At 35.4% G+C, this 15,635-nt stretch overlaps 1 protein-coding gene across 22 annotated transcripts in view; it reads left to right on the top strand.

The window, feature by feature from the left end:
- The window catches only part of FNBP1L (formin binding protein 1 like), a 135,415-nt gene that overhangs the window by 102,783 nt on the left and 16,997 nt on the right, over window positions 1-15,635 (top strand). For 13 of the 22 annotated variants that reach the window (XM_081486333.1, XM_081486332.1, XM_081486319.1 and 10 more), the window contains 5 exons: window positions 1,225-1,334; window positions 2,744-2,876; window positions 3,266-3,360; window positions 7,071-7,219; window positions 8,579-8,737. In XM_081486333.1, coding sequence (XP_081342459.1) covers window positions 1,225-1,334; window positions 2,744-2,876; window positions 3,266-3,360; window positions 7,071-7,219; window positions 8,579-8,737 — 646 coding nt within the window. Of the gene's footprint in view, window positions 1-1,224; window positions 1,335-2,743; window positions 2,877-3,265; window positions 3,361-3,525; window positions 3,586-7,070; window positions 7,220-8,578; window positions 8,760-10,008; window positions 12,261-15,635 lie in introns of those variants that run through there. The other 9 variants (XM_081486335.1, XM_081486327.1, XM_081486325.1 and 6 more) reach the window with 4 other exon arrangements.

Here is a 15,635-nt window from a genome sequence, read left to right as displayed (position 1 = left end):
TATCTGAAAAGCGAGTTTTATTTTTTAAAAGTAAGAGAAACACAGATGATGAAATAAAGCTGTTTAACTATGTTATAGGCATAAATGGCTCAAAGAGCAAGGATGCATTTGTTGTGGGAGCTTATTTCAGCAATACTTAAAAAATTGAAATTATATGTTCTTAAAATCCCAATTTTTAAAATAAAAATGAAGAATAATAGTTGTCATCAATTTTTGAGTATGTAAAATCTTACATAAATACTGGCTCATATTAAACAGAATCAATAATTGCTAACATTGGATGTAGTTGTGTTATCTCTAAGAAGATAACTAAGGGAACAATGACATGATTAACCTTTAAGAGGAGAAAGACATCATTTGAATCACAAGTTACATCTAAGTACTAGAATGTTTTCTTAAATGATGTAGTTTTATTGAATATTAAAACATTGAAAATTTTGAGACATTGAGGATCCTTCCTAAATAAGGATTTTGTCTTTCTTTGGATTTTTATCTCTATTTCAAGAACTTAGGTATGGTTGTACAGAAGGATAATTGAAAATAAATCCCTTATTGGAATATAATTTTGACTTACATTTCACACAGTGGATAGTTCTACCTTTTATTTTTTAGTGATCACATATGTTTTGGTCCTAATGAATGGTTTAATAAATGTAATCACTCAAAGACTGTGTAATATTAAAATATTTTTCATTAGTTAGTTTGCCTTTATGAGGTAAGTTGCTTACTTGACTCAATTATATAAACTTTTAATATTTTCAGTCTGAACATTTGTAATATCCTTACTGTCATGGCAGTAGATTTGATTTGGGAATGTGGTGTAATATGTTATTTATAAAATATTTTGTATAGGTGAGAAATGTTACATGTTTCCATTTTGTTGTTGTTGCTGTAAGAAGGTTCATCTGTATTTATTTTAACTCTGCCAAGACCTGAATATAATGTTATACTGGTAATAACCAGTTATCTGTATCTGGTGATATTTTTACCTATTCTATTTCATGATTTTATAAAGTGACTGGAATCTGAACTCTTTCTTCAGTATGATTATTTTAATTAACATACATGTATATACATACATATGTAGATTTCTTTTTCTTAAAAGGAGTCGTTGGGCTAATTTGAAATTAAAATTGATATATATTCTTTCTTTGTAATAGGTATATTTTTAGAAATAAAATTTCATGAAAATATCTTTTATAATGATTTAGAGTCTCTTTTCAGGGCCCAGCACTAGAAGATTTCAGTCATCTGCCACCAGAACAGAGACGTAAAAAACTACAGCAGCGCATTGATGAACTTAACAGAGAACTACAAAAAGAATCAGATCAAAAGTATTTTCCCATCAAGTCCTCTCTATTATTCCTTTCAGTCTAATATGAATGGTATATTTAAATTTGGGTATAAAAGGCTTAAAAATTATGCATCCTAATTGAAATATCTTTCAGGGAAAAACACACACCTAAATTTTGGAAAATTGTGTGATTGCTCTGTCTTATTTTTAAACTGAAATGTTAGAGAGTTTCTTAGGTTCAGATTACTTATTGGATGCTAATAGTGTATGTTTATGTCTTCCATAAAATTTCAAGATAGTTTTGATTTATTATCAAGGGTATATACTTTGATAATTTTTGTTTTGCTTTGGTATGTAAATGGAGCTCAATAGAAATCTGAGGCTGAAATTAACTTTGCAGCAGAAATGTTGGAAAACATTTCATAATCAAACAGTGTTTGATTACTTACAACTGCAGATTCATTCACTCATTGCTTTAATTTTTTTTTCAACTTCATAAAGAGTTTCTTTCAGTTCAGTTTTATTTTAGTGAATATAGAAATTTATATATGATGAATAAAGGGTTATTACAGTGATTGGTAACTTATATCTGCTATTTCACTGAAGATAAAATTGAAGCTTAAACTCTAACATGACTGATTGAAGAATTTATATTTGAGAATCATCTGAAAATAGGTTATATTAAAGTAGTCAATTATGTCTCAGTGAAACTGGAAAAAAACAAAGCAATGAGATCATCCTTAAAAAGAAGGACTGTAGGAGATGAGAAGAATCTCTCATTTTATGTAATACACTTAAGGATGAACAGAAAAAAAGGAGGAGCCAGTGAGGGAAATAATGAGATAAAGGTGAAAGGAAAGAAAAAGAAAAGATTGCCTCCAGGAAATCAAGGAAGAAAAGAGTATTAGGGGATGTTAGTAAAGTCAGATGTTAAGAGTCCAGAAGAGCTAATTGAGGCATAATCTACAGTGGTAACATTGGAGAAGTGAAGAGGATGAATGATGTGAACTTAGAGGTGGTATAGATGACTTAGGAAGATGATGATGCTGTGAAGTAAGATAAGGAACACCGGTGGAATAATGTGTCTGGATGGGGGAATGTAGTGACTTTGATTTGGGACATGATGACTTTAAGAATACTGGGGAATATTCTTCCAGCCCTTGATTAAATCTATATAATCTCATTTAGGAAGCAAGAAGTGAGACATGAAATGTTTTTTAAAAAAATTCTAAATGTTTTAAAAGACTGTCTCTATAAATTACTAATATTCAGTATGTACATGATCAACTTTGTGCAGATTATCTTTAATCAGGTAATGTTTGACTAAAGTTAAAGAACTGGGACTCTTAAGATTAGGCTGCATGCGAGTCCCCAGAATCAAATGAAACTCTTTTACCTGGAAACATGTGAAGTGAATGTTTAATTTTGTGGCTTCCTTCTTATTTTCAGAGAAGCGCTCAACAAAATGAAAGATGTATATGAGAAGAATCCACAAATGGGGGACCCAGGGAGTTTGCAGCCTAAATTAGCAGAGACCATGAATAATATTGACCGCCTGCGAATGGAAATCCACAAGAATGAGGTAGATTTGTTGTTTAGCAGTTTTCAAAGATAAGATCATTTTTATAAATTTCATTGTGATAGATTGGTTCTTGCTAGAATTATCCTCAAATATTTTCTTTTAGGGTTTATAATCTAAAAGTAAGGCATCATTATGATATAAAAATAAGGTATCAGCTTTAGAATTAGCCCCTCATTGAAGTTTTTTTATTTAAAACTTTATGTAAAACTAAATATTTATACTGTTTTTAATCAGCTGTAACACTGATCACTGACCAAATTGAAATAAAGATTTCCCTTCTCTAAGAATTAGATAATAATAAAGGCTCAAATCACATTTTAAATGTAGAACATCTTATGAACTTTAAAATATATTTATTGAGCTCAGTTTTACTTGTTTTTCCCCCTAAGGCTTGGCTCTCTGAAGTTGAAGGCAAAACAGGTGGAAGAGGAGACAGAAGACATAGCAGTGACATAAATCATCTTGTAACACAGGGACGGGAAAGGTAATTTTTTGCATTTTATTTGTATTTTTTCTCCCCCTACTCCCAGACTTTCCTCTTTCGTCCTAAATTTTGGACAGTTCTCTTTTTTCCTAATCTGATAAGTTTGGCTTTTAATAACTCAGTCTTTGAACCTAAGTAATTTTCTGTTCTTTACGTTAACTACAGGTGAATTATGAGATGTTATTTTGTACTCAGTTCCAGTTTGTAATTCATCTAGAAACAGAGGTAGGAACTTGGAAAATTCTGTGAGCTGTAGTCTGGAGGCATGGGCTCCTCAGACCTAGGAAGATTGCTTGAAAGTTTAGATGGAGTTGGGTAGCTTATACCAAAGAAAAATTTAACTGTCAAATTACCCAAGTTTTGTAAAGAAAAAAAGTGCATATTGCTAGATTGGATCAGGGCTTCCAAAAGACATTTTACTAACCTTCCATGTTTTCAGACCATTTGTGACATTTTCTTCCTTTTGGTAATATTTCCACCACCCACCCCCCTTATAATAAAATCCAAGCAGTGTCAATAATTGGTTTATACCTAATTACATTGTAATTTGAGCAAATTGATTTTTTAAAAAATTTTTTATTGGATTATAGTTGCTTTACGGTGTTAGTTTCAGATGTACAGTAAAGTGATTCAGTTGTGTGTATATTCATTTTCAAGTTCTTTTCTCATATAGGTTATCACAGAATATTGAGTAGAGTTCCCTATGCTATACAGTAGATCCTTGTTGGTTATCTATCTTATACATAGTAGTGTTGTGTATGTGTTAATCCTAAGATCCTGATTTATCCCTCCCCTTCACATTTAGCAAATTCATTTTTAGTGCTGAGTCTTAGTTTCCTAAAATATAAAATAAAGATTAAAATACCTGTCATTCAGGGTTGTTAGTAATGAATGAAATAATGTACACAAAGCACCTAACAGTAAAATACTTAGTAGTAGGATGTTAATTCCTCTTCCTCTCCATTATCACTTTTTGAAAGAGCACATTTCTTTAAGAGATAGTCACAACATGAGTTTTTATAATTAGGTAAAACTTAGATTAAAATAATCTAATCTCTCTGGTTTGTGCTATTAAGAATTTAGCTTCCAGACATACTGCAAATACTGCAAGATCTAATCAGGCAAATTTTACCATTATTAAAATCTCATTCAGTCATCTGATTCTTTGGCAAAATTAACATTTTCTCTTTTGAAGTAAAAATTTACAAAAAAATTGTCTTTGGATTGCCTGCTCTTTTGGATTTTCTTAGTTACTAACTTTCCTGTTAATGTGATTAATTGGAAATCAATTTTCTAGGAGTCTTTTGGTTTCCAGTGACAGGATGAATTCTCTACCCATACTGACTTAAACAGAAAAGGGATTTTATTGACTAACTTTAGGGAGAGCTTGATCTAGGAACTCAGATGATATCTTCAGTTTTCTATTTCCACCTCACAGTTCTGCCTTCCACTGTGTTGACTTCATTTTAAGGCTCTATATCAGCTCAGTTCAGTCGCTCAGTCGTGTCCGACTCTTTGCAACCCCATGAACCGCAGCACGCCAGGCCTCCCTGTCCATCACCAACTTCCGGAGTTTACCCAGACTCGTGTCCATTGAGTCGGTGATGCCATCCAACCATCTCATAGTCTGTCATCCCCTTCTCCTCCTGCCCTTAATCTTTCCCAGCATCAGGGTCTTTTCCAATGAGTCAGCTCTTTGCATCAGGTGACCAAAGTATTGGGAGTTTCAGCTTCAACATCAGTCCTTGCAATGAACACCCAGGACTGATTTCCTTTAGGACGGACTGGCTGGATCTCCTTGCAGTCCAAGAGAGTCTCAAGAGTCTTCCGCAACACCACAGTTCAAAAGCATCAATTCTTCGGTGCTCAGCTTCCTTTATAGTCCAACTCTCACATCCATACATGACCACTGGAAAAACCATAGCCTTGACTAGACGGACTTTTGTTGGCAAAGTAATGTCTGCTTTTTAATATGCTGTCTAGGTTGGTCATAACTTTCCTTCCAAAGAGTAAGCATCTTTTAATTTCATGGCTGCAGTCACCATCTGCATTGATTTTGGAGTGCAAAAAAATAAAGTCAGCCACTGTTTCCACTGTTTCCCGTCTATTTGCCATGAAGTGATGGGACCAGATGCCATGATCTTAGTTTTCTGAATGTTGAGCTTTAAGCCAACTTTTTCACTCTCCTTTTTCACTTTCATCAAGAGGCTTTTTAGTTCTTACTTCACTTTCTGCCATAAGGGTGGTGTCATCTGCATATCTAAGGTTATTGATATTTCTCCCAGAAATCTTGATTCCAGCTTGTGCTTCTTCCAGCCTAGCGTTTCTCATGATGCACTCTGCAGATAAGTTAAATAAGTAGGATGACAATATACAGCCTTGACGTACTCCTTTTCCTATTTGGAACCAGTCTGTTGTTCCATGTCTGGTTCTAACTGTTGCTTCTTGACCTGCATACAGACTTCTCAGGAGGCTGGTCAGGTGGTCTGGTGTTCCCATCTCCTTCAGAATTTTCCACAGTTTATGGTGATCCACACAGTCAAAGGCTTTGGCATAGTCAATAAAGCAGAAATAGATGTTTTTCTGGAACTCTCTTGCTTTTTCGATGATCCAGCAGATGTTGGCAATTTGATCTCTGGTTCCTCTGCCTTTTCTAAAACCAGCTTGAACATCTGGAAGTTCACGGTTCCCGTATTGCTGAAGCCTGGCTTGGAGAATTTTGAGCATTACCTTACTAGTGTGTGAGATGAGCACAATTGTGCAGTAGTTTGAGCATTCTTTGGCATTGCCTTTCTTTGGGATTGGAATGAAAAGTGACCCTTTTCCAGTCCTGTGGCCATTGCTGAGTTTTCCAAATTTGCTGACATATTGAGTGCAGCCCTTTCACAGCATTATCTTTCAGGATTTGAAATAGCTCAACTGGAATTCCATCACCTCCACTAGTTTTGTTCATAGTGATGCTTCCTAAGGCCCACTTGACTTCACATTCCATGATGTCTGGCTCTAGGTGAGTGATCACACCATCGTGATTATCTGAGTCATGAAGATCTTTTTTGTACAGTCCTCTATATGGTGATCTTCTAAAACTGTAAGCTCATATTTCTCCAGGTTCAAGTCCAGTGGAAAAGGAAGGGAGTTTCTCTTTCAATAATCCCAAACGAGAGTCTGTTCATCTCTTATATCTTACTGAGTTACATGCCTACCTGTGAGCTATTCATTCTGGTCATGCAAGTTCTCTGCTAAGATGGATCCTCTGGAACCAGGGCAGAGCAACTCTACCTGAAGCCTGTGAACTGAACATGGGTCTGGGTGGGTCCTCTAAGAAATTTTAGTTTTCTTGCAAAAACAGTGGGTGAATCCCTCCACCCCTCTTGAATCTGGGATGATAAAAACCAACTGTTCATGACATTTTTCAATTTTATCTCTGGACCCAGTGATAATGAGACGTATTTACTAAGTACATGTTATGTGCCTAGAACATTATTATCTTTTAATTTTTTAATTTCAGGAAATCCAACAAAGAAGCATTTTGAATTAGAAGCCATGCACACACACACACACACATCAACATTTAAGAAAATAAAGGCTTAATTGGGAACTGTGTCGTTGATTTTTGATTCTCTGAATTGATCTTGTGGAGATCAGTTTGTAGATAATATAAAAAGTTCCCATCTTTGTGATACTTGATGAGAGATAATTTTATTTTATAGTCCTGAGGGAAGTTACACCGATGATGCAAACCAAGAAGTTCGTGGACCACCCCAACAGCATGGCCACCACAGTGAGTTTGATGATGAGTTTGAAGATGATGATCCCTTGCCTGCTATTGGACACTGCAAAGCTATCTACCCTTTTGATGGTATGATTTTCTTAATGCATTGTATTTGATAAAATTGGTTCCTTAAAGTCTACATTTGTACTGAGTCCACGCACTTAGTGTTCTTATAGCTAAATACAATTGCTAGAAAATTATCCAGGCTCATTAGTGTGAATATAAACTACATTACAAATACAGAGATGTTCCTTCTATACATGACATTCAAAGAAAATTCCCTATGTTACCAGTATCCTAATAAAGATTATCGGTTAATTATCAACTTTGGGTGATAACAGAATTTCCCAAAGAGACCTTACTAATGTACTCATCATAGCTGAAGCTGCTTGAGCATATAGCTCAACCCAGAAAGTGGAAGGCTGGTAGATACCACTTCATGCTTTTCTTTGTAAGTTGCTATCATTGAGTGGCCAGTATAAGGCAAATGGCATAGCTGACTGCCACTACCATATCCTGAGTCTGTTGGCCATATTTTCAAATGTGGGAAGGAGAAAATGTAGCTTCTGACTATGTCATCCTTCTCCTGTGATAGTTGGAGAACAAACTGTGAGGGAAGGAAGGTGTGGTCCTCTCACACATTTTTAGTTACCCTTCTCTTTCTTGAACTTTGAGAAATTGTTCCCTTCATTTCATCAAGGAGCAGAGTAACACCTTCACAAAGAAGTTGGTATAAAATGGTATACGATTTAGGGTCCTTCCCTACCCATCTATGGTTTTGGTGTTTAAATTGAGTAATTTTCAGTTATTCCTCACTCTGAGAAAATTGTGTTAAATAAGATCTTGTTGTAATGTAGAAAGGAAAGGAAGAATTTAGCATATGTTAAATAAAGATTCATTTGTGAAAATTGTTACTGTTAAGCAGCTTGGGAATGGTTAAGGGGTTGGGAAGAAAGAGAGGCCTGAGGCTGATGAGTTTTGAAAGAGGTTTGTGCTTTGTGACTATGATCATTCTGCTTCTACAATTAAATTCTTCCCTTATTTCTTCCAGCCCTTTCACTGTTTTGTTACTCTTTTCTTGATCTAAACTTCGTGAATTTTCTAGATAGCACTACCACTCAAATTAGAGGAAGGAGTTAGAATAGTGGAATAAAGTTCGTGTACCCTGTCAAATCATACAATATTGTTGTAGCTCAGATATCTCATCTTTCATGGTGCTGCTGTTAATGCCAGCCTCACAGGGTTATTCTGCAGTTCAAACGAGATAAGTATATGAAAGTGTTGGACAAACTACAGAGCATCATGGAGGTGTTGGTAATGAGAGTGTACTCATAGTTCTATTATATTGAAATCTAGCAGGGTTTCACATTGTTTTGTATTTGTAACTTTTGTTCAAAATTGTTGTTATGCTTAAATTATGCTTGTGCTATGAAAACTCTCATTTAGGACATAATGAAGGCACTCTGGCAATGAAAGAAGGTGAAGTTCTGTACATTATTGAGGAGGACAAGGGTGATGGATGGACGAGAGCTCGGAGACAGAACGGTGAAGAAGGCTACGTTCCCACATCATACATAGATGTAACTCTAGAGAAAAACAGTAAAGGTGCAGTAACTTACATCTAAACTAATCGGCAACTTTGTAACACATATGACATAGGAATGATAACAAAATGAAAACACAGTCAGTGGGTGGGAAAACATAAGAAAGTTTAAAGGGCATCCAAGATTTATTGTTCACTATGTGAGCTGAACATAGGCTCGATCTTAGAGATGTGAATATTACCACAAGAAGCTGTTCTTGTGACGCTTTACCATCTGAGTGATGTTGGTGTGAAGCTTAATTGATGCCTTTTGCTTTGTGTTCTGCTTAAGTCTGTGTGAAGGATTTGTGTTTTTCTGCCGTATAAATCATAGAATTTGATCTACTGGGCAGGAATCCATAGATAGAAAGCTCCCTACCCCTTTACACTTTGCTTCAGGAAACACAGTGATGGTAGTGAACTCAAGTAAAACTGCGCTGAAATGCTTGCTGATGCCCAAAAGAGTGGTTTGGTATAGGAGTTTGAAATTGTAGCTACAGTTTCTAGGAAAAAGTAATACTAATTAGCTAATGGATAAAATACGAATGTAATCATTTTCATTTTTGTCCCTGTTCTTAATTTTGGTTTCCTAAAGGAAGAAAACAGGCAGGTAGCACATAATCTATTTTGTAGTAGGCTAATCAAGAGATGCAAAATAAATGGGCCTGGTCTTGCTCTTAAGTGAATAAAATGGCTTGCTTTTGAGACCCAAGGATATTTTCAGGTTTTCTAGTAATTTTCAGTAATGTACAAGCTTTCTTCTAAATTAATGCTTGTATTTTTCATCTTGAAATGTGTTTTGAGAAATGTCACTTTAGTGATACTAGCATTTAGCAATTATACATAGGAAAGTGGATTCTAAATAAACTAAAATAGAGGAAATCTTGCATGGTAGGGAAGTACTGGCAAATTTTGCCTGAAAGAAAAAATGACTTTTTTTCACTAACTAGGTTGGAGGAGTATATCTATACTATCATCGAGGGCATTTCCTTATTTTAACTGAATTGTCAGTTATTAGGATAGTTTTTTTTCCAACTAATTTTAATAAGCATTTGTGGGAAACACTGTACGGTCAAGATAGGCAGTGCTAGTTGTCTAGGGAAGTAAAGTGAGGAAGCAGTTAAGAGACTGGTCTTTAATTTTGCTCATGTTCCAACATTTTTTGGTGTTTTTAATAGCTGACTATAAAATGATTTTAGAGACTTTAGGGATGGACGCTTTAAACTGGACATCCCTTTTGGTCTTACCAAAGGTCTTCAGTAATTGTTCTTTTCTTTTTCCTCCTGGACTGCAGGTTCCTGAAGAGGGTTTCTGAGGAAATGGGCAAGATGTTGAAGGAGGTTACATGCAGCTGCTTTTTGGGGGGAGGTGTTAGAGTTGTCAGGCTCAGAGAGAGTGAGAGAAGCAAGTTGCATGAGTGCATGCAGACATGATTATTTTTTACTAACTTCATTAGCATTTCCATGTGTTGTTTTAAAAAGTCATTGTAATACCAACCCTTAAATTTGTCATTTATAGTTATTCATATAAAGGAAAAAAAGCCAATAATGGCTAACCTTTTTTTCCATCTGTCTTACTGATGTTCAAATCGGAAAGAATGCAGAGCTCTTATTAAATTTGACTGTCCTAACAGGACTGTCCATCCCAGCTCTGTTTTAATTGGCTTTTAGACCCATTGTCTGTCAGAATCCTTGCCATATTTGTCTGCCTGCGCCACCTCTGTGCTTGCTTAACATCCTGTTGCATGTCTAGAGTGATCAGGTTTAGATTTTTAGGCATGTCTTTATAATCCCTTGTTCTTGTCAAAGCCTTTGTTTTGTTTTACATTTGTAGTGCAAATCACTTTGTCAAACATCTCCAGCACTAATGTTTCCATCCTAGTATTTGTGTTCGCTGCTATAATGTCCCCACTACAGAACATTCCAATTTTGGCATTATGAAGAAGTAGTTTGTGAACCTGAAGTATTTATGATCAGAAAAAGAAAACATCTCTGCTCTAGCCTACAGCCCATTTGAAAGAACTCTTTGAAACATGATCGATCTTCAGCCTCTCAGTCTGGGAAGAATCTATAGTCAGCAATGAAATCCTGGCATAATAAACACAGAAGATACTCACCGCCTCAAGACAAAGGACTGTTGTCAGAAGTCAGCTGCTTCCATTCAAATGCTGCCTTAAACTAGAGTGCCTAAATCTGTTGATTGCCAACTCTACCACTACAGTATCCCACAAAGGGTTTCATGTGTCAGCTCAGTGCGACCTCCTTTAACTTGGCAGTGCTGCTGCAGCTGCCATACAACCTCCATAGGGGGCTTTTAGAGCTCTGCCACGTTTGATGGTGCATCTTCAAATTTACACATCAAACTAAAGACATGTCCGAGTCCATTTTACTTTACTCAGTGTTTTCAATGAGAAGTTTTATGGACCTCTCCCCTCATTGTCTTTTAATTTGGGGTTACCATGTTCTCATTTAATTATTACAATGATAGTCTGTTTCCAAGTGATGATTTTATTTGAACTGGATAAAATATAGTGAAACTTTGTAATGATCTATGTGCACTTTTACTTGTAAAATGGGAGTTTCTGTATGTTTATACTTGTATATATAATTGTCATCAGTGCCCCTGTTGCTCATGTTGTCCTGCCTTGCATTTGTGATTCTGTTAATGACTTGTATCTTAACTGATTTCTTAGTGGCATTTAATAGGGAAGTGGGTGGGGGCGGGGGGGATATTTGTAACATGGAAGATTGATTAATTTGGTTCTTTACTGTTTTGAGGGAAGAAAGAAAACGTGAAATGGTCTATGTATTGTTGGATTTCAAGCAATATTTTAGAAGCTGTGTGACTGCTTTAATAATTTTCCCCAGTGTTATTTGAATTGTACTACCAGTTATATTAATACTAAAGCTAAATGACAGTTGTGTGAAAGTGGATGCCATCGTAAGATCAAGTACGCTCCTATTTCACAGCTGACTTACAGTGTATTACCTTTAAGGCTAGTAAACTATGAAATTTTAGATTTTGAATCTCGTTACAGGGTTATTTATATAATGTGACATTATTCAGTACTGACTACATAAAGTAGTTTTAAAATCCAGTGCTATTTTTATTTTCAAGGTTAGCAATGAAGAGGAAATGTGATCTGGCTGTGTTTGTCTTCTGTACAAAGCCTGAAGTGCTTGTGTTTTTTTGGCTAATAGCCACAGAGGGCAAAGTTTAAGGCTTTCTTGTGAGGACTAACTGTTCTTTTCAAGCTACTGTTTGTTTTTCTTAAAGCAGGATTTGCTTCCGTAGGAGGCAAGTTCCTTCATGTGGAATAGTGCAACCTGTATATGGATTATTACAATAAGGAAGACATTTGTACTTGCACAGTTTAAATCATTCTTAAATTTGAACATGTGAATTGTCCAAAAGAAATCTTTGATTTTTCAGTAATTTTTACTCTTTCTGTGCACATGTTGATTTCTTAATGTTAAATGCTTTGTTTAAGATAGTGTTCTCTGTTGAGAATATTTTCATGGAATAAAATAATCTTTTCATGGTCCATTAAGGTGTAAAGAATAATCTCTTATTATCGCTATGTGAATTAAAGAGATGTAATGGTTTTGTTATTGAATGTGCTACGTTCCAGGTTAATACAACGTAGATGGCTACATTCCATAAATAGAAGCATTTGGATCGAGCAACAAGTTTTGCAAAGCAGTTTTGAAAGTTATATTCTAGTTTTAGTTTCTCTCAAGCTTTCCTAAAGAAAAAAAGGTTAACTTTCTTTACAGTGAATAATAATTTGTATTTTTTAATCTTTGTTCTACAGTAGCTGTGTTAGACTTTTTCTTTTACACCATCTTATCCTCTGCATCCATAAGAACTGTCCCTATACTACATAGCTTGATCTAGTTTCAGGCTGGTCAGCATTTCCTGTACTTCTGCTTTCCTAATCAGTCAGAGCGAGTGCCTGTGTCTTCATGGCATCTCAAAACATGGAAACAGAATGTTGGCCATAATTAGTGTCACATCCATGATTTTAGGATGTCTTAATTTCAGAAGATTCACCTTTTTAAAAGGGCAAATACGAAACTATGACTAGTAGATTCTAGAAACCATAAAATGGAATGAAACTCAGAGTTGATCCTGAACAATGAAGGGTTGTAATTGTTGAGATGAAAATTTAGAGATCCGTGCCAAGCTTGTAAGTAGGGACATACACAAAACAAAACATCAGGAAAACAATGCCTATCAGAATACTCAACAATGAAAAGGACTTTTACTATCTGAACCAAAATCAAGGAAGTTATATCCTACTTGGTAGGGAAAAATAACATCCTTATAGCAGTTTTAAGGAAAGAATAAAAGGAGAAGGATCTCCAGACTTGTTGTAAAGGATAGATATTCTTTGTGAAGAAGGTATTAGTGCAAGTGAAAAGAATATTAAAAAAAACCCACCAAAACTACTTCAATGAGCTCATATACCCAACATCAAATATTGGGTTGGCTAAAAGGTTTGTTTGCAAAAACAGTGTTTAGTTTAACAATTTTGTTAAGATTGTATTGTAACAGCTGTCATATCAGTGTGCATTAAAAAAAAAGTGAATTTTTGTGTAGCCATTTTAATACTGAAGATGGAAGGAAAAACAACAATTTAGGCATATTACGTTATTTCAAGAAAGGTAAAAAATACAAAAAAGAATTGCAGTGTATAGAGAAGGTGCTGTAATTGATCAAGTGTGTCAGAAGTGGTTTGTGAAGTTTTGTGCTGGAGATTTCTCTCTGGACAAAGTTCCGCGGTCTGTTGGACCAGTTGAAGTTTATAGCAATCAAATCAAAAATGTTATACCACACGGGAGATAGCCAACATACTCAAATCAAGTGTTGAAAATCATTTGCACCAGCGTGGTTATGTTCATCTCTTTGATGTTTGGGTTCCACATAAATTAAGTGAAAAAAACCTTCCTGATCATGTTTCTACATGTGATTCTCTACTTAAGCATAATGAAAATGTTTTTAAAATAGTGATGGGCAATGAAAAGTGGATACTGTACAATAATGTGGAACAGAAGAGATCACGGGGAAAGCAAAATGAACCAGCACCAGCCACACCAAAGGGTGGTTTTCTCCCAAAGAAAGTACTGTGTATATGGTGGAATTGGAAAGGAGTCCTCTATTATCAGTTCCTTCTGGAAAACCAGACAATTAATTCCAACAAGTCCTGTTCCCATTTAGACCAACTGAAAGCAATCACTCAAAACTGTCTGAAATTAGTCAAGAGAAAACACATAATGTTTGATCAGGAGAACTTAAGACTGCATGTTTCTTTGATGACCAGGCAAAAACTTAACAGCTTGGCTGGAAAGTTCTGATTGATCCACCTTATTTACCAGACGTCATGACTTCTGATGTCCCATTTATTTCCGTCTTGACAAAATTCCCTTAATGGAAAAAATGAAAAAAATTCCTCAGAAGACTGTAAAAGGCACCTGGAACAGTTCTTTGCTCAAAAAGAAAGTTTTGGAAAAATGGAATTATGAAGTTGCCTGAAAAATGACAGAAGGTAGTGGAACAAAATGGTGAATACGTTGTTCAATAAAGTTGTTGGTGAAAATGGAAAATGTGGTTTTTTTTACTTAAAAACCAAAGGAACTTTTCGGCTAATCCAGTATATTCCTGGGTATGATCACTGTCTGTAATCTAAGAAACTATAGACAATGTAAGAGATGCCAAAAGGTGGGAGATGAGAAAATATAAATTAAAACTTTTTAAATTGATTTAAATGTGTTAATTTCTGCTGTACAGCAAAGTGATTTAGTTATACACACACATATATATATTTGTATGTTACATATACACAACACACACATTCTTTTAAAAATTTTTTTCCATTATGGTGTATCACATGATATTGAGTATAGTAGGACCTTGTTTGTCCATTCTACATTTACAAGTTTGCATCGGCTAATCCCAAACTCCCCTCCATCCCTCCCACCTCCCATAGCAACCACAAGTCTGTTCTCTATGTCTCGTAAGTCTGTCTCTATTATGTAGATAAGTTAATTTGTGTCATCTTTTAGATTTAACATAAAAGTGATATCATGGTATTTGTCTTTCTTTTTCTGACTGACTTGATAACGATGACAATCTCTAAGTCCATCCATGTTCCTGCAGATGGCATTGTTTCATTCTTTTTTTTTTTTTATAAATTTATTTATTTTAGTTGGGGGCTAATTACTTTACAATATTGTAATAGTTTTTGCCATACATTGACATGAATCAGCCATGGGTTTACATGTGTTCCCCTTCCTGGACTCCCCACCCACCTCCCTCCCCATCCCATCCCCCTGGGTCATCCCATTGCCCCGGCCCTGAGCCCTTGTCTCATGCATCGAACATGGAATGGTGTTCTGTTTCATATATGATAATATACATGTTTCAATGCTATTCTCCCATTTCATTCTTTTTTTTCTTTTTTTTACGACTGAGTATTATTCTATTTGTATATATGTGCTATATCTTTATTACTCTGTTGATGGATATTTAGGTTGCTTCCATGTCTTGTCTGTTGTGAATAGTGCTGCTTTGGACGTTGGGGTCGATATGTCTTGTGAAATAGTAGTTCTGTGTGGATATGTGCCCAGGAGTGGGATTGCTAGATCAAATGGCAGCTCTAGTTTTTTGAGGAACTACCATACTCTTCTCCATAGTGGCTGCACCAGTTTATGTTCCCACCCACAATGTAGGAGGATTTCCTTTTCTCTCTACCCTCTCTACCCTCTCCAGCATTTGTTATTTGTAGATTTAAAAAAAAATTATGACCATTCTGACATATGTGAGGTGGTACTTCATTGTAGTTTTGATTTGCATTTAATAATTATTTATGTTGAGCATTTTTTCATGTGCCAGTTGGCCGTCTGAACGTCTTTGGAGAAG

This window comes from Giraffa tippelskirchi, chromosome 5 (genome assembly GCF_054371585.1).
Source record: "Giraffa tippelskirchi isolate mGirTip1 chromosome 5, T2T-mGirTip1v1.2.pri, whole genome shotgun sequence".
NCBI classification, from domain to species: Eukaryota; Metazoa; Chordata; class Mammalia; order Artiodactyla; family Giraffidae; genus Giraffa; species Giraffa tippelskirchi.
The sequence above is the reverse complement of the archived record's forward strand: the minus strand, read 5'-3'. Positions and strand labels throughout refer to the sequence as shown.